This window comes from Podarcis erhardii, assembly GCF_964252035.2.
Source record: "Podarcis erhardii genome assembly, chromosome: 9".
NCBI classification, from domain to species: Eukaryota; Metazoa; Chordata; class Lepidosauria; order Squamata; family Lacertidae; genus Podarcis; species Podarcis erhardii.
The window spans coordinates 44,345,927-44,369,020 of record NC_138512.1 but is presented as its reverse complement, the minus strand read 5'-3'; the positions used below and the strand labels follow the sequence as shown (position 1 = coordinate 44,369,020).

The 23,094-nt window shown below is 42.8% G+C and overlaps 1 protein-coding gene across 7 annotated transcripts in view; it reads right to left on the bottom strand.

Moving 5' to 3' along the window:
• INPP4B (inositol polyphosphate-4-phosphatase type II B) overlaps positions 1 to 23,094 on the bottom strand; it is a gene marked incomplete at its 5' end in the record, with an annotated part of 286,774 nt that overhangs the window by 34,745 nt on the left and 228,935 nt on the right. For all 7 annotated transcript variants that reach the window (XR_014160193.1, XR_014160194.1, XM_081876074.1 and 4 more), the window contains 4 exons: positions 1,712 to 1,829; positions 4,193 to 4,316; positions 6,270 to 6,442; positions 22,363 to 22,510. Coding sequence is in view for 5 of the 7 variants with exons in the window: in XM_081876074.1 (XP_081732200.1) it covers positions 1,712 to 1,829; positions 4,193 to 4,316; positions 6,270 to 6,442; positions 22,363 to 22,510 (563 nt within the window). The remainder of the gene's footprint in view (positions 1 to 1,711; positions 1,830 to 4,192; positions 4,317 to 6,269; positions 6,443 to 22,362; positions 22,511 to 23,094) is intronic.

The following is a 23,094-nucleotide window of genomic DNA, read 5'->3' as shown; positions in this document are numbered from 1 at the left end:
TTCTTATATCCTATAATGATAGGAATCAATGTTTTTGCACTTGCAGAAGAGTTCCTAATGTAGTAAAGTGTGGAATTAAAAAGCAAAGGCATTGTCATTGTTCTAACAAGTTTCTTTGATCTGCAGGGAATCTGGTGTCAAAGTGAGATACTGCCAGAAGCAGGTGGGACATTTCCAGAGAGGAAAACTGTACAAAGTCAAAATTTGTGAGAGAAATACTAAAGATTGAAGTCTCAACATAAAAATGTCATCCTGCCAGGGAAGATAAACCTATGTTTATCCGATGAACTTAAGTGATGGTATCTGTGTATTTACATACGCAGTTCTGGATGATGTATAGGTTTTGCTTTTCTTTTAAAAAATATAAATTTTGTTACACATTAATGTTTTTGACTGACAGATTTGTTAAGTATTTTTTGCTTAGGTTATTTTATCCCACTTGACAAAAAGCAAGTTCTAAAGAACTTTGTATCACCACAGGTTCCCTGACTCTGGCTAGCATTCACACTGATATTGTCATTATAAACATCTCAATGTTTGGTCTCTCTTTTCTCTAGGATAGGCATATTGCTAATACTTATATAGAACTAATTCTATCCATTGCTGCAAAGAAAACAGACCTAATAATCTCGTTTACCCAGCCTTGCAAACAGGAATGTATAGATGGAATTGAATGTATTATTATTTCAATGGCATTTTAAGATGGTCAAGATAAATGCAAGAGGCTGATTTTAAAAACAAAACCAAACAAGGCAGCTGTTAAGCAGCCAGAATTCCTGGGCTCTCAGTCACTGTTTGTTATCATTCAAGCACAGCCAATTAACTACTAAGAATATTACACAAGGTTTCAATGGGATAGCAAGGCTTCAACTAAAAAACACCTTCCCTTGTACACAAAAACGAAAGGCTGTTGTAGCACTGCTGTTCACAAAGCCACACCATGGTGGCCACACAAACTCCAGCATGACAACAGAGTGGCAGGCAGGACAGGCAAGCTGTTTATGGAGGGGGAGGCATTTCACAAAGCAGTTTGCTAATTTACTCTGTGAAGCACCCGCGCTCAGTTAAACATGGGTGCAGGAAGGTTTCATGGAGGGGGAGGTGCTTCAGGAAACTGCACTCTGAAGCACCTTCTCTATCATTTAAAATGGGTTGGTGTAAGCTGTGTGGGGAGGGGAGGGGTGAGCAGGCGCATGAGGTGTAAAGGGGGGGGGTTGGTTGCTCAGGGGTAAAGGTTGCCCAGGTGTGGTGCAAGGTTGGTTGGCAAAGGAGTTGGCAGGATTGGCTAGTGGTAGCAACCCTGGGTGGGTGGGTGTTTTGACATAAACACTCCCAACTCTCTTGGGAAAGTAACTTAAAAAAAAAAGTTCTCTTACACTTCTGTGTAAAGGGTGTTTTGTATACACAGGCAAAAAGCTGGTAAGAAAATGCCATTCTTCAATAAATATGCAAGGATTTCAATACCAGAGGAGAGTGGCAGTGCTTTATACAATTATCTATTTCTCTCACAAATACTGATATATTCCAGAAGACTATTATCTTTACAAGCCTCTTCAGGGCATTTATAGCCCATTCTGTCCATTTGTTACAAATCATAGTTACACAAATACATTTGCAGAGCAGCTAGAAAAAGCATTAGATGAGTTTCCATTTGATTTTTCTGGCGCAGCATAATGTTATGCCTTTGTTTCAGGAAACAGATAACACTCACCGCCTTCCAGTTATAATAGGCAATAGGTCATCTGATTTGGCTTCAGTTATTTTAAACATGACTTTTTGTAAATCTGATATTCCCACAGCCATGTCTTCTAGCATTCCAATTTCTTCACCTTCAGAGAATGAAAATTAAATTACAAAATAGAATGAAAAGAAAAATATGACAGACAAGCTCTAACTGGTCTATTTCAATTTTAACAACATGTAAGAAAAGAGTTCCTAAGCTTCAGAGCCAATGTCATATGTTAATCTGTTATTTCCACATTGACCATGTATCTGCACAAATATGCCTGTTCCAATTTTTAAAATTTTGATTAGGACTATGTAAAATCTGCCCTGTACCTTCCATGGATATTTCTGCTTTCCCACAAAGCCAGCATCACGTGTATGAATTGCAGGTCTGATGGTTATTTCACATATAGGATTTTATCCATAAGAAGTTTTTTAACCAGAACAACAGATGTAACCACAAGTGTTATGATGCAAAAGCCAGTCACATAGACAATAGGTTTAATTATGCAAGAGCTTATGCAGTTATCAACTGCTCTTTTTATGGAGCTGATTATAATATTTCCATTTTGTTTGCCTGTTAAGGATGCTTATTCACAGTAGCAAACACAAAGTGAAATCTAACAGTGTCCAACCACCAGTGGTCTGGAAAGTTGAGAAGCTCCCTGGAGCAGATTGGGGGAGGGGAGAAGTCTGCTGTCACATTTTTGGATGTCACCCATAGTTTATTCATCGGGGCACTCCTAGCTCAGTTGTAAAGCAAAAGTAGGGAATTATCAATGCTTTTGAAATAGTAAGCAAGTTTAATTCAATGGATAGTGTGATAGACTCGGGTCTAGCAAATCTAGGCAGTTTGTCATGCAAAATTGGTAGTAGCTCCACGATGCACATTTATACTGTACATCATTCAGCCACAGTTTGCATCTGTAACACTAGTAGCCTAGAGCCCTCCTAACACAGTAGTTCTGATCAGCAAGATAAAATGGTCAAGTACTTGGAATAGTAACACTCAGATATTTATATCCCAAAGCATAACCTGGAAGTATGGTTTACAAATGGAAAGACAACAACATATATACCCGTATTTTTCGCTCTATAAGACGCACCAGACCACAAGACGCACCTAGTTTTCGGAGGAGGAAAACAAGAAAAAAAATATTCTGAATCTCAGAAGCCAGAACAGCAAGAGGGATCGCTGCACAGGGAAAGCAGCAATCCCTCTTGCTGTTCTGGCTTCTGGGATAGCTGCACAGCCTGCATTCGCTCCATAAGACGCACACACATTTCCCCTTACTTTTTAGGAGGGAAAAAGTGAGTCTTATAGAGCAAAAAATATGGTAGTGTCTTTTTATACTGGTATCAGTCTATTTATACCAGTTAAAACACACTGGCTGGAGCCAGAGGAGGAAAATTGAGTTTGGTTTCCATAATCCCACCCCCTTGTACTCCCAAGAAAGCTGCTCCTGAGAGTCAAGGGAGCTCTTTCAAATGGCATGAAATGTGGTATGAAGGGCCACAGTTGCAGTGGCAAATAGAAGAAAAAAATAATCACTGTTTGGATCCAAGTTAATAGAAAACAAAGCACATACAATATAATGCAGGTCAGGTAAAGACAACAAACTGTCTCACCCTTCAATGGTCTTCTGAAATAAAATAATCAATATAGTACTAAATATGTTTATTCAGCCATCCATTCTGCTGCTAGATCTTATACTTCCAAATAAACATAGCTGAGAATCTCTACAATATATATATATAAATGTTCAATAAATGTTAAAAATAAAAGAAATTGGCACACAGCTGGGTATCAGAAATACCAAAATGGCCTGGTCCACACATCACAGTAAACCAAACCATGGCTTGGCTTAGCTTGAACATGCAGATTTCTAGAGGGAGAGATAGCAGCTACTTTGCTCCCTTCCACTGTCATTCTGCTGCTATGCTGAGCAACAACATTGCTTGTTTTAAGAGTGCAATCTGAACCCAGGTTCGTGGTTTAGTTCTCTGTAGACTAACCATGAGCAATAACAGAAGTTAGTCCAATGGTTTGTGGCTCTTGGTTTGTCTGGAGAGAACTAAACCATAAACCTGGGTTTGGACATCACCATAAACCAGAGCTTTCCAAACTTTTGGTGACAGACTTTTTAAGGCTTTAAGGTGACAGACTTTTTAAGGCTTTTCATGACACAGTAAATCACTTTTACTAGCAAACTGAAGGTTAAACTAACCCCTTTCCAGCCCTGGGAGGAGCTTGGGAGCATTCATGAGACATAGTTACACACTAACGTGTCGCGACACAGAGTTTGGAAAGCTCTGTCTTAAACAAAGCTATGGTTTAGCTCACCACAGGAGCAGGACAACTAGAGAGGAGCAAAACTGCCAAGATCTCCTCACCAAGAGCTCTTGTCTATTCTTCTTAGCTTTTTTAGAACACTTTAATGTAGCCATCTGAGTGTATAACACTTACTATATGTACTGAGGAGTCCTTCATACTGAACGATTAGCCCGACTGTATGAAGCTGCTGCAGGAAGCCTTGATCCCGCAAACTGGAGTGCAATTTGATTATAAACCCACAGACCAATCCAGCAAGCTAGAGTAACGACAATAACCAAATAAACAGAAACCAATTATATTAGAAAGAAAGAAAGATAACAAGAGTCATTTACAAAATTCACTCAGCATTAATAACACAAATTCAGCTTGAACCAAGTCCCACTCTTTTGTCTGTGAAGCTGAATGTTGGAAATATATATCTAAAGCATTTATTCTCAAATAGTACTACAGAAGAAACATGACAGATTAAAAACACCCTAAGAGTTTTTAGATCAAGCACATATTTTATAGAATAATAAGGCATTGACACAGATCATAGCATTTCCAGAGATCTGAAGGAATCAAGCCTAGCTAGTTGTTTTGGTGTGCAGCCTGTCCTTATAATATGAATTTAGCCATTGAAAGGAGAAGATGAGCAAACAGTAGGAAAGAGAGTGAATATTTGGATTATTAAAAGCCTCCCACTGAGCAATGGACCATTATCCTGCCACTAGATAAAATTGACTAATTTAACTTTTCTTGATTTCATGTTTTTGAAATCAAATCTCCAGTTTGTGCTTTCCCCCCTGTTCTGCACCTTACACTGAAACCATGTTTTCTAAATAGGTGTATAAGTGCAACCATATCCCGTAAGACATGATTTTGTTTCCAAAAGCAGCACATTTGTTCATTTGCTGCATAGTGTAACATGAAACTACACTCCTGGCTTGTAAAACATCTATTTATCTGCTCACATCCCTATGCTCCATCTTAGGAATGAATCAGGTCTGTAGAGTCACCAGGCACATCTTCACATTATTAATTAATGATTATGGCATTATATATGTATATTTCACAAAGAACAGGTATGACATTACTGCAAAAACATGGAAACATACAAGTTCTGCACTTAATATCTCATTTTAAAATACCAAAACCATTTGTCTAGATGTGAAAAAGGGAAACATCTTTGCACTGTGTTACTGTTGTCCCAGATCCAAAGTCCTCTCGGCATGAGCAGAAAAGCACATCTGTGCAGTCATGGGAGGCTCCTAATGTCTCATTATATGCTGCTCCAAAGGAACACCAACTGCTGCTGGAAGGGGAAGCCAAAAAGGCCCCTTGTGAATGGGCAGAACACCATTGCACCATTGTGCACTTCATGACTGCTCAGATGAAGACCATGTTTCCTTTTTAAAGCGTGGAAGTATTATGCTTCCATATTTTTCTATTATGTGGAATATCTTACATTAATGACTAAAATGGGTAATTGGATTTTGCATTATTGACAAAACAGTTTGCACATTTTTGTTGTTCCCTGAGGAAGGGCCTGTGGAGCTGAAAATGTGTTCATCATGAAAGGGTATTCTGAATTAAAATGCATTTTCCAACAGTGTGGGAAGCTTCCACTTCTGTGGCATAGAGGTGTCATCTTTGCTGTTTTCACCTAAGGCATTGCCTACAGTAATGATAACAGCAGCTGAAGACTGCTTGGGTAGATCTTGTGTAAAACCAGTTGTGTTCTACTGTCAGGACATGGTTGGAGGCACCACCAAACATATGAGAGGTGGCTTCAGAAGCACTGGCAGAAACAACCAAGACAATCTCTTGTACTTGCACCATGGATTAATAGTGTATTTTCTGGTATATCTGAATGGCCCTTGAGCATCTGAATACACAAAGTAAAAAGTCCAGGGAGCAGCAGTTTGCCAAACACCTTCCAAATGTGACCGAGTCACCAGTAGTAAGATGGAGACTTGTCCTTTGGTGTCTCAGTGGAGTACTGCAGCACTAAGGCAACTTTTGTAGAGACAGAAAAGGACTGATCTACTTTTCCACTGTATGCTATGGACAGAATACCATTCACTGGGATAGCCACATGCCTTTATACTCTAAGTTGTTTTTCAAAAATAAAATGAAAGCCTCCCTCAGTTAAACCTGGCACGGTTTAAGTCGACAGCTCTGCAACAAAACAAAACAAATAAGTTTATGAAATGGAAGAAGCACCTACTGCTTGACTGAAGACAATATCTCTTCTTAGGGTCAGCATTAAGCATTGTGGCAAGCTACATGCAAGCTCCTGAAGCAGAACAAAAGACATTGATTGCTTTGCCCTGGTCACCACCTCTCCAATACAGTCCTTCAGCGTAACTGTGAGTGGATAAAGTTGTTCATACCAGTCACCTGTAACAAAGGAGGGAGATCAAGAATGGTGATCAAGGTAGAGAAAAATCTCCTTTTCAAAGCAGAAAAATCAGTGGATGTAATCCTTTCTCTTTGTGCACGCACACTAAGCTATGGTCAGGTGCCTGCAGCAGTTCCTCTCACACACTGCTGTTTCTGGTGTATGAGATTATTAGCTCAGCTCATCCCTGCATTCTCAATACAACACCACATCCACAAAAATCAACTTGCTGTTCATAGCCTAGTTGATGCAATTAAATGAACTTCCCAAAGTAACAGCAGCCTGAGAGGAAATCAAAGCTGGAAAACAAAATAAATGAAATGCTTGGTCAACTGAGCGAAATAGTTATGATACTCTGATCTTCTAGTCAAGCTAAGGAAGTGCAACATATTGATTTCTTTATCGAGTGATTGCATGTAGTAAAAGAAAAAAAACCAAAACCCAACAACCCATGGACGTATACTAGAGAACACAAACCTCCTCCTGGCTTTGAGAGGAAACAGTTAATCAGCAGCTTGGCATATGACAAATTCACTTTCTGACATTCATGGGCGGGGGGGGGGGGCGGATTGCCAATTTATTCTTATTTGTGAACAATTTTACAAGGGGTTACAACAACTGTACATTGCCAATGCAGCTTAAAAGCAATTCATTCCCTTTACATCCTCCACCACCACCCACAACATGTCTGTGAGGCCTTTCAGACAGCCTACATATTGCAGTAATCTAACCTAGAGGTTGCCATTGCATAGATGGCAGACATTTGGCTATCCCTGTCCAGCCAGGGGCACAGCAGGGCCACCTGAGCCTCAAGCAACAGCCATGGATCCATGAACATCCCCAAGCTACATACCTGCTCCTTCAGAGGGAGTATAACCCCATCAAGAGCAGGCAACCTACCACCCATCTGGTCTAGGGAACTGCCCACTACCAGTGCCTCAGTCTTATCTGGTTTGAGCTTCAGTTGGTTCGCTCTCATCCAGCCCATTACCAATACAAGACAACGGTCCAGCACATCCACTGCCTCACCTGCAGATGTAAAGGAGAGGTAGAGCTCTGTGTCATCAGCATATTGCTGACAACACTCCAAAATTCTGGATAACCCCACTCAGTGGTTTCATGTAGACATTAAACAGTATAGGGGATAAAATCTAACCCACATTGAAGGCTCCATGGGGCCAAAAAACACTCCCCAAACATCACCCTCTGGAAACATTCATTCAAGTAGGAACTGAACCACTGCAAAGCGGTGCCACCCACTTCTAACTTGGACAGCTGCTCCAGAAGGATACTATGTCTGATGGCATCAAACCTTTCCCATGATGTTAATTTCTACAATATATCTGTAGGGTGCTTCCATATTTTTCCCCAAGTTAATTTCTACTCTTTTAATCACTATAGATAACTCTATTTTTCATCTGTTCCCAATTTGAATTCATTTTTAATTCAGAGTTTGAATTAACAGGTGTGATGAAAAGTGGAAATAAGAACCCAGGTGTGACCTCATTTTTGCCTTTGAACAAAGATACAGATTGTTCCTTACTAGAACATTTTTCCTAATGCAAACATTGCCTTTTTTCTTTCCTTTTTTTTACAACTGTAGCAGATTTAGCATCCTTTGGTGCTTTTGTGATTCTCACAGTATCCTGGGCTCTTTCCCCTCCTTCCTCTGTTGGTTGCCACTGATAACGACAATGTTTATTGTATGACCTACCATACCATACATTTACTTAATTGTTCATTCCATCTTTGTAACTGAAGGCAAAGAGCATTTGCTTAAAATTAGGTTCCTAACAAATCCTGAAACCACCAAGCTATTATATAGCACAGCTAATTTAGCATCTAAGCAAAACTCATGATTTCAATATTCTAAAAATGAACTGCAAATTCAACTGTAACTGCTAGAGGTTTGGAAAGTGTTAGACTCTGCTATACCACATTTGACCTCAACCTACATCTATCTTACATTAGCATCACAAGTACTTATTATAGTACAAATGTATAGAACATATTGAAGGTATGTGTTTCAGAATACTTATGAACACTGCAATATTTTATATTGAGGATTTCCCCAAAAGTCTCAAGAGCATAGAGTTCTGTCTTAATATAATATGTAATATATTCATGTTGTGATAGCAATACAGTGATACTGATGATAATGCATTTTAATATCTTGGCAGCCTAATACAATGTTAAGTGAAATTCAATTTTTTATGTAAGCCATCCAAACGCTTTGCATGGAAATTTTGATTAGTTTTTCCACTGTTATGTTTTATCTCCAGTAGGTGGAGCCACTTAATAAGCCTGAAACACCAACATATAATGAGTTATTATTCAATTAAACCGGGTTTCCTAGGCCAGTGTTTCCCAACCTTGGGCCTCCAGCTGTTTTTGAACTACAATTCCCATCATCCCTGACCATTGGTCTTGCTAGCTAGGGATGATGGGAGTTGTAGGCCAAAAACATCTGGAGGCCCAAGGTTGGGGAAAACTGTCCTAGGCTATGTACACAAAACCCAGCTCAAAATGTTTTCCCCCACTGCATTTCAAGTTGCATTTACATGTTGCTGTATGCACCAGAGAGAGGCTAGAGATGTCTTCGCCTAATGCAAATTACCGGTAATGTCTGCCCCCCAACTCCTAGTCATGAAGCTGCCACAAATGCATGAACAGCTGGGTCAAATGTACACACCTCAGCTTAACTGCGAAGTGAATGTGGCTTAAATTTTCAAAGTTGGAAGTTGGTTTGAAGGAAAACACATCAAGCAACAGTATTCCTCAAGAAGCTAAAGGAAATATGTGGATTGTGGCTAGCATCCTGTGTACATGGTTTCAAACAATGGCAATGGGAGTGTACTGGAGCTACAGCACATGGTAATGTGTACACCATTTTAGAGCCCCCCAGTGGGCTCAGTCCAGATTACATTAGTTAAACTTAGGTCCAAGTGAACAAAGTCATGGCTAACTTGCCTCACTGATTTTAATGACATCTAACTTAGCCTACTTAATTCAATGATACTGGCGTTTCCAATATTCTGAAGGGATGCTTAGGCATCAAATGCACTACCGCCCTTTTACAGGAAGGGATCTGCACAAATCCTTTTCTGATATTATACTGGATGAAAAGAAATACACAGGAAATCGACCTGTGCCATTTCCTTGTAGCATCTGAAGATGGAGCTTTGAGGCAATGCTCACAGGTGTACTTAAGAGCCCAAAGGCACAACAGCCAAGCATCCTCTCCCACCTTTGACAGCAACCTATAACAAAGCCTCAGTGTGCCAAAAGCAGAGAGCAGGATCATGACCTGAAAAGCAAACAACTCCAGATTGTTCAAGTAAAATAGCCTATGCTGTACAATATAACCTGAAGTTCTCTGAAGCAGCAGAGGACCCCTGCCTCTCAGCTCTGCAACTGCATACTGAAAATTACATGCATGCAATTGCAAAATACAATAATAACCCCTTTTTTTGCATATTTGCAAGGTATACAAGTTGAGCCTTACCTCTCTGCTTTGCTGGGGGAAGGGGATACGAAAGACTTTGTACTTTCTCTTCAGTAAGATTTGCAGCAAAGGTGCAAACAGTAGCCCTCGAAATTTCAAGCAACTGGAGTATTTTTCACTTACTACAACAGATCTTTCTGAAGAGGAAAGAGTTGCAATTGCAGACCTTGAAGAACAGGTTGTTCTGTTGCAATGGTATTTAAGGCTCTACTGCATACATACTTTCCTTCCTTCCTTTTCTCTCTGCTCAGCTGATGACCCAGAGAGGACCCAGAGGGCCTCATAAGTTACCATGGGGTAGTCTGTCCTTTATAACAATATGTAAAGATAGGAACAATTACCTACCTGATATCTAGTGCACCTACATAACTTGGATTTAAAGGAATGTGCAGACATTCTTATGTTGCATTCACAAATAATTTCTTTTATAGGAGAGCTGCCTCACAATATCACCACTTTTTACAGAAGTAATGGTATATAACCAACATCAAAACAGAAAATAACCACCTTTCTTTAGTAACAGAGATAAGAAAAAAGGTAGCATAGGCCAGTGGAATATGCTTAATTTCATCCCATCTTTGTCACAATCTTTTGTTCACTTCACTGTGAATACTGCCAACGTGGCTAGCCACCAGCTGAGGAATTAAATAGGTCAAAGATATGGAGAAGATGGTGCTTCTTGATTAATGCCACATTTAAGCAAGTGAGGCAAACCCTGGAGTTCTAAGAAGCTTGAATAAAATTCAATACAGTATAATTAGACATTACATACTAAACCAAAAGGTTTTATTTATAAAAGCCTCATAGCTCAGGATTATTCATACAATACAGAGTCAATTAACCATTTGCTTCATGAATGTAATTCTAGTTAAGGACCCATTACCTAAGCTCTTTGGAATGGATTAATGTCTTCTCCAATATTTGGACTGCACTTCGTACATTCAGGGACTGAGTTGCCCTTCTGCGTAGCACTGTAGTTTATTATCTTTATTAGCTTATTTTATGTGGGGTGAAATAACATTAATTGTCATTATATTTGCTCTTGTAAAACTTCAAGGAGGAATTCAACTGGGAGAGCAGCTTCGAGGCATTATCTTGAAACTTTACAGCATTTGGGGGCCCTTTGAATTAGGAATGTGAAGAACATCTTGCTCATGTTTTCCAATATCCATTTTATCATGCTGGCTCTCAATGGATCTCCATCTTGCTCAAGAAACAGGTGCACATTCAGCTGCTAGCCACCACGCAAGTTCACTTCAGGGTAATTGAACATCATCTACAGCAGCCCCCATGCAAAGGCTGCAAAGATCAGTTAGCTGTCAAACTTTCTTTCACTTCCACAGTGGATCTGGGGGGGGGGGGGGAGAATCCCTTCACTGTGAGTTTTGCTGCTGCTCTTCGCAGCCTTTGCATAACATAAAACATCTTGCTTCATCAAGGAGACGTATGGGGGAAAGCTGCAAGGAGCTGCAATAAGTGTCAAGTAGTCATGGGGAACCTTTTCACCGTAGAGGTGAAACTGACAAGAGGTCTGAAGTTCCTTGTCAATTTCATATCTAGAGTAAAAGTATTTCTAAGGACTGATGGCTCAATGAGATGAAAGGTTCTCAGTTTCACTACAGTTCTTCTCAGCCTCTCTATACAATTCTCCGAGATTCTGCAAAGTGCTTTACATCTAGCTTTTCTTTCTGAGCAGCATGTCAAGATATGACAACATCCAGCCACCAAGAATGTCTCCTATCAGCAGAAAACAAACTGAGTATGATTTAGCATAGAGTGGGTTTTTTAAAAAAATATTATTATTTAAAAATACTTGTACACCCCAGTGGAATTGCAATTCCTGGATCACAATTTGAACCTTATGGATTATTGTAGCATCCATGCTTTGGGTGAAAGAGTCAGATAAAAATGAAATGAAACAATGGAAGTTTTGTCGGTGTAATCATTATGGCACTGACTAAATCAGCCTTTCTCAACCTGTGGGTCCCCAGATGTTGTTGAACTAAAACTCCCATTACTCCTAGCTAGCAAGGCCAGAGCTCAGGGATGATGGGAGTTGTAGTCCAACAGCATCTGGGGACCCACAGGTTGAGAAACGCTGGTCTAAATGCTATGTTTCTGGAACCCTCATTTGGATGTTATGGGTATGAGGCACAGTTGGAAGCACAACTGGTCTAGAACCATCCCTACCTATTAGCTAGATGTTATTCATGGTTGCCACCATTCTCCTCCTCCTGCATATCTTCTGGCTGACACAGATGGCATGGAAAAAGAGGCCAGCATGGAGAATGGAAGAAACAGCAGGGGTATCTCCTGGTACTCAAAAGTTAGAAAGGGACTATTCCAACTTGCTCCTCAATGTAGGCTCTACAATGCAGCATGCAAGTGCAGCATCTCACACAGGTGACTGTCCAACCTTAGCTTATATGAGGTAAAGGAGAGTCCATCACCTTCCCAAGACATGTTTATTCCACTGTCAAACTGCTCATACTGCTATAAAATCTCTTCCAATGTTGAGCCAAGATCTGTTTGCCTTCAGATTTTCTGCCCCCCCAAAAGAAAACAACTTTGCTCCACCTTTTGCATGAGAGCTCTTCAGATATTTGAAGACCATGATTGAATCTCCCCTTAAGCTTCTCTTCGCTAAGCAAGTCCACCTCTTTCAACTACTTCTCACAGGACTTGGTTTCCATCCCCATCTCCATTCTGATCACCACCCTCTGGACATGTTCCTGTTGGTCAGCATCTGTTCTCAGATGTGGCATCCAGAACTGGATACAAGACTCCAGATGGTGTGTGAAGAGCAGAATGGAGTGTAACCCTTACTTCTCATGATCTGGATACTATGCTTCTGTTAATGCAGCCTAAGATTGCACTGGCCCTATTAGCAGCCATGTCACAGCGCGCAATCCAGTCCTGTCAAGCACCTATTATTTTGCAAAATGAGCCTGAAATTTTTGGGAATATATATTCATGTACAGTTTGTCACTTTTACAATATTGCTGTTTCTAATGCCATCAATTATGACCTACATGAATAAGAGTAGGATAGATATTTGGAAAAGTTGTTCTGTGAGGTTGTCAAAAAGGGGGGGGGGAGTTCCAGTTGGCTGATGGCTCTCTCTGGCAAATGGGGCTTTTATTTCAGGAAACAAGATTTCTTGGGAAGATAAATGTCACATTACAGGACAGTTGTGCCCATTTGCCTAGAGACACCCTGATAAGGTCAGAGATGATGACCTTTCATCATGCAGCCAGAAAAGGGGCATGCAACCCTAAAGGTCTACAATCAATATGTCAGTCTACTTGTCACACAATAAGAGACTAAGCAGAGAGTATAGGAAGCTGAGAGACAGAGCCATTTGGGGGCAAAACCCTCTGCAGCACCTAAATGAGCACTGTGAAGCATCCATCGTCACCTTATTTTATCCTTCCTCTGTGCTAGTAACTAGCCATCTAGTTACAAAGAGCAACTGCCTTTGATAACTATATCCCTGCAGATCACATGTGAATGTGTTGAATGACTGTGAGCTCTTGAACGGGTGAAATCAATAAATTGTTTTTGAAAACTAGTGCTATTGCCTTGGTCTATGTGCTTTCCTCCTCCAATATTCCAAGTCATGGGGTGAAAGTGTAGATTTTAAATAATGTCAGAGATTTGACTAGAGCAAGCAGGGGGTGACATGGGGGATAATGGCATTTTAAAACAAGGTTTGAGTACAGCAAGAAGGGAGTTGGGTAATGCACTGTTGTGCTAGCCTTTTAGTGTTGGCTTCTGTGTTTTACCCATCTACCCATCTCTGATACTGCTCCTTATTAAAATTAGTTGGTTGGGCACAATGGCTCAGAGTCTCTCCATCTCTGCTTTACTCAAATCTCTGCCATTGTTTGAGTACAGCAAGAAGGAAGAAACACTGAAAGGGGGGAAATGCTGTTTTAAACTTCTCCCTCTTTCACTCCTCAGCTGCTTCATGTGAGGGAGATAAAGGATGCAGAGCCCTCAAACATTCCATAGTACCTTCCCACAGTGTATTTCACTCCTCCATCAAGATGTTCCAGATACAATGTCGTAATTTAGAAGAAATGTTTTATTAGCACGTGAACATCATCCGTCAGCTGAACTTAGCCTTCTGTAACTGAACAACCTTAATGAAAGGGATTGCATTTTAAGGTTTTATTCATCTTAAAGATACAGCAACACCTATCAACATGGGTATGTGCACAAAGGAGGCTACAAAGTAAGAGAGAAGCAGCAGCACAGAAAAGGGGTGATGGTCTTTGTGGAAGGGAGAGTTGGAAAAAAGGAGGAAGGAGGAGGTAGGAGAAAGGGGGGTGAAGCTGATAATGGTGTGCAGAGGAGGCTGCAGAATAGGAAAGAGGATAAGGCATAGATATGGGGGTGATCTATGTGCAAGGGTCTAGATTCAGGTAGGTAGCCATGTTGGTCTGACATAGTTGAAATATATATATATATATATATAATTGTCCAGTATCACCTTAGGTAAAGGTAAAGGGAACCCTGGCCATTAGGTCCAGTCGTGGCCGACTCTGGGGTTGCGGCGCTCATCTCGCTTTATTGGCCAAGGGAGCCGGCGTACAGCTTCCAGGTCATGTGGCCAGCATGACTAAGCCGCTTCTGGCAAACCAGAGCAGCGCATGGAAACGCCATTTGCCTTCCCGCTGGAGCAGTACCTATTTATCTACTTGCACTTTGATGTGCTTTTGAACTGCTAGGTTGGCAGGAGCAGGGACCGAGCAACGGGAGCTCACCGTCTCTTCAGTGTATCTGAAGAAGTGTGCATGCACACGAAAGCTTATACCAAGAACAAACTTAGTTGGTCTCTAAGTTGCTACTGGACAATTTTTATTATTTTTTATCTATGTGCAAGGGAGAATTGAAAAAAGTGAGGAGGAAGGTAGAAAGAAAAGGGGAGTGGTGATGAAAAGAGGGGGTGCAAAGGGGATCACAAAAAGGAGGGAGGAGGGACCAGGGTAATGGGTTTGAAGACGGAAGCAGTAGCACGAAATGGTTTGAAAAAGAGGGCCCTCTTAATTGGGTGGAAAGTGCAAAGGGTAATTCATAGTTGGAATGTGTGGGAGGAGGAAGATTCTGGTGGTTTACATGTGGGTGGTTTATGTGCGGGGGGGGGGTCCACAAAAGGAGGGGGCATGCACATGAAGGTGAAAACAGGTGCAAAGTGGGATTGCAGAACACAAGAGAGAAATTCAGAATAGGAATGGGAAGGTGAAAAGTGAGCTTAGTAGTTGCCTGGGCTGGGAAAGGGAAGTTATAGTGGGTTAATGTGTGTGTGTGGGGGGGGGGATGACAGTGGAGTTGGCGAACCGAGTGATCAGAAATTCAGCCCTTAATAAATAGAATCTCTCTGTACAGCAAGTATGATAATCCTCACAATGTTGGGATTTCATTTTGAAAAAGGGAAATCTACAGCCTGAATTCCATGGAAAGAGACATGGAAAATATTAACTTTAATTTTCTCCTGCAAACACAGAGACCGTACAGTGCTTTACAACAATCCTCTACCTTAAAAAATGAATGCTTTCTACTTGCTTTATCCTGCAGTGAAATCATAATACTGTGCTGATGACACCATAGATAGTTACCATGGAAACTGATCTCTCAAATTCAGCCTTAAGAAAGTACTCAAACATTGGTCTTCAAGAAGGATCAGAGATAATATATTCCTAATTTAAAGCTAGCTATCTAAGAAATAAATCAAGGGTAGGCAGATTTTAACAGAAAATACCACAAGCATGTAAAACAACAGCAAACCACACCACAGAAGTGTTGCATCAAAAGAATGGTACAAAAAAACCCACCCATTTAAACAATTAAGTGTTACTGCTTTGTTGTCTTTCTTCTTTTCTATAGGGTGCCAGAATGCACACAGACTTGTAGGAAATTCTGTTTTGATTCCATAGCATCCGAACAACAATTTTCCTTAAAATAATATCTTCCATTTGCTAATCTACTACAAGCAACTTACTATTCAGCCTTCCTGCTGGACACACACACACACACACACACACACTACAGCCACAAATATAAAATGTTATAGCAAATTGGGGTGGCGAGTACATGCACAGTAAATCATGCATATGTTAGCTTTGCCTCCTACAGTAAAGACATTACTGTGGAAATTGCAACTGAAAATCCCAAGGTGAAAGCTGTGCCACACAGTTTTAAAGCACCAGTGTTTTAATGGTCAGTAGCTGTAGGGAATTAAAAAAATGTTAAAGCCACAGAGAACATTCTCCACAGCAATTTATAATATTAGTTATCTATTACTGGATGCCTAAGTTTGGGCACTCAGTACTTGCATTCGCAGAAATGTTACAAATTGACAGCATCACAAGATCTTGTGTGAGTAGGAGTCCTGTTTATTTATATCACAAAGTCAAGATGCACAGAGCTGGAAAGAACCTGATGGGCCACCTATTCTAAGCTGGAGTAGATGATCCTCAGGGTCCCTTCCAACTCTCTGATCCAATGATGATAGTAATAATGTGATTATTTGTACCCCGTCCATCTGACTGGACGGTCCCAGACACTCTGGACAGCTTCCAGCAGTCTAAGATTTCTGGGCTAAACACAAACTGTAGAAAACACTACAGAACCTGTTCTTTAACAAGTAAGATACAGTGCATATGTGTGGGTTGTCAAGCACAGGATCACAGTGGTAATTAGTCACTCATTTCTTTTCAAGAGTAAACAAAACCAAAGATCTTATTAATACTGTCATAAAACATACCTCGTTGCTAATGGTGGTGCTTTGACCCTCTGACTTTTATCTTTATACCCTACCCATAATCCCTTAGCCATATACTTCACAAACTACTTGTTCTTTTACTTTTGTTTTTTTCTGTTTGTCAAAGTGCTTCTCTAGCTGTTCCTTTGGTCTCATGATTCCCCCAATGCTCCCTTAACTAATTAGCCAGCAGTTGTGACTCTCATTGTCCCTGTTGCTTTATGAAAAACGCTCAGTCTCCCACTCATTGCATTGAAAAGCTGCCCACCTCTTTGCTCCTTGTTATCTGGTTCTCACTCTCAGCTCACTACCTATAATGTCATTTGCTGTTAATTCTCTTCATTAATTCTCTTCACTACCTATAATGTCATTTGCTGTTAATTCTCACCTTTGCACCACCCACCATGCTTTTCCTTATGCTTAGGAGAACAGGCCCTTTTATTTCCATTAGCAAAAATTCATTTTATTTTATGTTAAAAGTGAGTCTGGATTCATCTTTCACTTGTCACTGTAGCTCCACTGGCACATATTTAGTGCAAAATAAACAAAATAAACATTAAGTAGTGATGTATGGAAGTGAGAGCTGGACCATAAAGAAGGCTGATCGCCGAAGAATTGATGCTTTTGAATTATGGTGCTGGAGGAGACTCTTGAGAGTCCCATGGACTGCAGGAAGATCAAACGTATCCATTCTTAAGGAAATCAGCCCTGAGTGCTGAGGACAGATTCTGAAGCTGAGGCTCCAATACTTTGGCCACCTCATGAGAAGAGAAGACTCCCTGGAAAAGACCCTGATGTTGGGAAGGATTGAGGGCAAAGGAGAAGGGGACGACAGAGGATGAGATTGTTGGACAGTGTTCTCGAAGCTACGAACATGAGTTTGACCAAGCTGCGGGAGGCAGTGGAAGAGAGGACTGCCTGGCGTGCTCTGGTCCATAGTAATTTATTATTTGTACCCCGCCCATCTGGCTGGGTTTCCCCAGCCACTCTGGGCAGCTTCCAACAAAGATAAAAATACACTATAATGTCACATATTAAAAACTTCCCTGAACAGGGCTGCCTTCAGATGTCTTCTGAATGTCAGGTAGTTGTTTATCGCTTTGACATCTGATGGGAGGGCATTCCACAGGGCGGGCGCCACTACCGAGAAGGCCCTCTGCCTGGTTCCCTGTAACTTGGCCTCTCGCAGTGAGGGAACCACCAGAAGGCCCTCGGAGCTGGACCTCAGTGTCCGGGCAGAACGATGGGGGAGGAGACGCTCCTTCAGATATACTGGACCGAGGCCATTTAGGGCTTTAAAGGTCAGCACCAACACTTTGAATTGTGCTCGGAAACGTACTGGGAGCCAATGTAGGTCTTTCAAGACCGGTGTTATATGGTCTCGGCGGCCGCTCCCAGTCACCAGTCTAGCTGCCGCATTCTGGATTAGTTGTAGTTTCCGGGTCACCTTCAAAGGTAGCCCCACGTAGAGCGCATTGCAGTAGTCCAAGCGGGAGATAACCAGAGCATGCACCACTCTGGCGAGACAGGCTGCAGGCAGATAGGGTCTCAGCCTACGTACCAGATGGAGCTGGTAAACAGCTGCCCTGGATACAGATTTGACCTGTGCCTCCATGGACAGCTGTGAGTCCAAAATGACTCCCAGGCTGCGCACCTGGTCCTTCAGGGGCACAGTTACCCCATTCAGGACCAGGGAATCCTCCACACCTGCCCGCCTCCTGTCCCCCCAAAACAGTACTTCTGTCTTCTCAGGATTCAACCTCAATCTGTTAGCCGCCATCCATCCTCCAACCGCTTCCAGACAGTCACACAGGACCTTCACCGCCTTCACTGGTTCTGATTTAAAAGAGAGGTAGAGCTGGGTATCATCCGCATACTGATGAACACCCAGCCCAAACCTCCTGATGATCTCTCCCAGCGGCTGCATGTAAATGTTGAAAAGCATGGGGGAGAGAACAGAACCCTGAGGCACCCCACAAGTTCTCACCCAGGGGTCTGAACACTCATCCCCCACCACCACTTTCTGAACACGGCCCAGGAGGAAGGAGCGGAACCACTGTATGACAGTGCCCCCAGCTCCCAGCCCCTCAAGACGGTCCAGAAGGATGTCATGGTCGATGGTATCAAACGCCGCTGAGAGATCCAGCAGAACTAGGAAACAGCTCTCACCTTTGTCCCTAGCCCGCCGGAGATCATCAACCAGTGCGACCAAGGCAGTTTCAGTCCCGTGATGAGGCCTGAATCCCGACTGGAAGGGATCCAAATGGTCCGCTTCTTCCAGGCGTGCCTGGAGTTGTTCAGCAACCACTCGCTCAATCACCTTGCCCAAGAATGGAAGGTTTGAGACTGGGCGATAATTGGCCATCGTGGCCGCATCTAAAGATGGTTTTTTAAGAAGCGGTTTAATAACCGCCTCTTTCAGCGGGTCTGGGAAGGCTCCCTCACGGAGGGAAGCATTCACCACCCCACAAAGCCCATCGCCCAGTCCTTCCCGGCTAGCTTTTATAAGCCAGGATGGGCAAGGATCCAGGAGACAGGTGGTTGGCTTCACTCGTCCAAGCAGCCTGTCCACATCCTCGGAGGTAACAGATTGGAATTGATCCCACACAACTTGACCAGACAGGACTCTAGCACTCTCCCGCCCTGGCCCTGCTCCCACGGTGGAGTCTACTTCTTCCTGAATCTGAGCGATTTTATCTGCAAAAAATTTTGCAAAATCATTGCAGGAGAACATGTGGCCCGTACTGGGCCCCGATGTTACAGGTGGTTCCGCTAAATTGTGAACCACCTGAAAGAGTCTCCTGCTGCTGTTTTCTGCAGATGCAATAGAGGCGGTGAAGAAAGTCTTCTTCGCCGTCGCTATCGCCACTTGGTAGGCTTGACGTTGAGCTCTAACCTGTGTCCGGTCAGATTCGGAATGAGTTATTCGCCACCGTCTCAACGATTGTTTCATTGCCCTCAGATTCGTGGAAAACCACGGGGCTCTCCGGGCTCCATGCAATCGGAGAGGGCGCTTCGGAGCCAAACAGTCAATAGCCCTGGTTAACTCCACATTCCAGCGGGCCACCAGGGAATCGGCTGAAAGGCCATCAACATGGGATAAAGCATCCCCTACCACTCTCTGGAAACCATTTGGATCCATTAAGTGGCGGGGGCGGACCATCCGAATCGGTCCCACCTCCCTGCAGAGGGGATGGGTCGCAGAGAAGTCCAGTTGCCCCAGGAAGTGGTCTGACCATGGCACTTCTTTCATTTCACTTTTACTTAGTGTCAGATCACCAACATCCGTAGAGGTAAACACCAGGTCCAAGGCATGTCCGCGGCTATGGGTTGGGCCAGACTTATTCAGGGACAGCCCCATGGAGGCCATGCTTTCCACGAAGTCCCGAGCGGCCCCTTGTAAGGTCGTGTCGGCATGGATGTTAAAATCCCCTAGGACAACCAAGCTAGGTGTCTCCAGGAGAACATCCGCCACGACCTGAAGCAGCTCGGGCAGGGAATCCTTGGTGCAGCGGGGAGGTCGGTACACCAAAAGGAATCCTGTACTGCCCCTATTGCCCAACTTCCAGAACATGCACTCAGAAAACTGGGTCTTCCCAATAGGACGCCTGGTGCAAACTAATGACTTCCTAAAAATCACTGCAACCCCGCCCTCCCCGCCCACATGACCTGGGTTGCTGTGCGTAAGAGAAACCTGGTGGACAAGCAGCGGCAAGGACAGGCCCATCTGCTTCATCCAACCAAGTCTCTGTTACACATGCCAGGTCAAGTCCTCCATCCATGATCAAGTCATGGATGGCAGTGGTCTTATGAATCATTGACCTGGCATTGCACAGCAACACTTTCAGGTCATGTGGGTATCCCTTGCTGATTCTAGTATTCATCCGGTCAGGACCAGACCCGGAGGCAGGGATAGTCCTCAGACAACGACTAAAGCTGCCTCCTCTGTAATGACATGGTCTGGTGTTAGCGTAACTCCTCCTCCTACCCGAGATCACTGAGATCGGTTGTCCCAGTGCATTCCCCCCTGTGAAACATATCCCAGCCATTTTGTGGGCTGGGGCCCATTCCCCGGCAGCCCTGACCCCTCCCCTTAAGAACAAAATAACCCCTTTAAAAAAAACAAAAAAAAAACCACACAAATAAAACAGTACAAACAAAAAACAATAAAAATTACAAAAATTACAAAAACATAAAATCAAACAAATTCCCAGGCCCAATAAACATCCACCCCACCCCACCCCCCCACATACAAAAAATTCAAAATAAAAAATTTAAAACATTTTAAAAGCACTCTGCACCCCTCCAGCAGTAACAGCAACTGTCCTAGTGAGGCCCGTCAGGCCCTGCCCTGGGCCAGGTGGTAAGTGGCAGGAAGGAGCAGGGCCCTCAGACACTCACACGCAGGAGACTCCTCCTGGGCAGCAGAGCGCAGCAGTCCTTATGAGGCTTCAGGCCCCGCCCCAGGCCAGATGGTGAGTGGCAGGAAGGAGCAGGGCCCTCAGACACTCACATACAGGAGAGTCCTCCTGGGCAGCAGAGCGCAGCAGTCCTTATGAGGCTTCAGGCCCCACCCCAGGCCAGATGGTGAATGGCAAGAAGGAGCAGGGCCCTCAGACACTCACACGCAGGAGAGTCCTCATGAAGGGTCATGAAGAGTCGGACACGACTAAACGACTAAACAACAACAAACATTAAGACTGCAATATTATGCATGCTAGTAAGTCCCATTGAACTCCATGGGAATTACTTCTGAGCACACGTACAGAGGATCCCACTGCAAGTAGTAACTGTGACCAACAACAGGACAAACCTCCCAAGTCTATTTTTCATGCTAGAAACCAGTTGTGACTATGACCCCACTATTCAGATAGTTTGCACAAACCACAATGATATACAGTGGTGCCTCGCAAGACGAAAAGAATCCGTTCCGCGATTCTCTTCGTCTAGCGGTTTTTTCGTCTTGCGAAGCAAGCCCATTGATGGCTTAGCGGATTAGCGCTATTAGCGGCTTAGCGGCTTTTAGCGGCTTATCGGCTTATCGGATAAGCGGCTTAGCGGCTTAGAAAAAGGGGGGGGGAGGAAAAAACCCCCGCAGGAACTCGCAAGACATTTTCATCTTGCAAAGCAAGCCCATAGGGAAATTCATTTTGCGAAGCGCCTCCAAAACGGAAAACCCTTTCGTCTAGCGGGTTTTCCGTCTTGCGAGGCGTTCGTCTTGCGGAGCACCACTGTATTTATTTTGAAAACAGCACATAAATTTATGTCAAAGAGGCATCTGTCAACTGCCTTTCCCTCTATTTCCTACCGAGCCTGGTAAGGGTTAAGTGCGTGCACTTGACTCTTCCTCTGAATACTGTTTTCAAGGAGAGCCTAAAGCAGATTAAAATATGTCAGAAACTTCAAAGCAGAAGACTGTTCTTTCAAAGAGGTTTCCTTGTAGCACACACAAAAAAATTAAGCACTGCAAGCAATTCTTGACTCCACTATGGAGATGCAATTTGATAAATAATCTCCCCACATTCAAGGCCAGAATCATGCAAAACTATACCATCAGCACTTTCATCTACCAACTCGCCCCCTCTCTCTTTCCTGTGGCCTTTTCATTTTATCCAGCTCTTCAATGATAATAAAAATGTGCTTCCTACCACTTGGATGAGATGTCACATGCTCTGCTGGTAGAGGGTCGTTTCCATTTTCCGTAGTGATGCTGGGCATGTTGTCTTTCTCAAGCAGTCTATCCACCACTGCAATAATGCAGTTTAAACTCTTCCCCACATTGGCCCACACCCTGTCCTGAAAAAAGTATCAGTATCACCACTCAATATTTAAAAATGCATTTAAAGACACAACAGTAGATTTATTAGTTTCCTTACTATAGTGAATAATAACAGAACAATATATTCCAGCTTTGAATCTACTTCAGCAGAAGATCTTTGCTACTTACTTCAAAAGTACAATTGCAGAATAAATTATTCTAGGATTGTCACTGTGTTTAGAATTGCCACAGATTATTCCAAGAGGAGCATCCATGTTAGTATATTGCAGCAAAGAGAAAGACACATGTAATACCTCAAAGACTGACAAATATGATGTCACATATACAGTTGTGGACCACAGCTCCCACTTTCTCAAATTTATTTTGGCAAAATTTATTCTTGTGCATCTGAAACTGTTTGGGCTGATGTATATTCTAAGGGAAGAGTATAGCTATTTTCTTCAAGATGAAATACATTAGTACATGTTTACATAACTGACGAGAAGCCCAGTCCCTGAAGATACTCAATACCTCCAAGTGGGAAGTGGCATTTTTAAAAGTCATATAAAATTAAATTCGTATCCCACCCTTCCTGTGAAAGGAGCACAGGGCAGCAAGCATC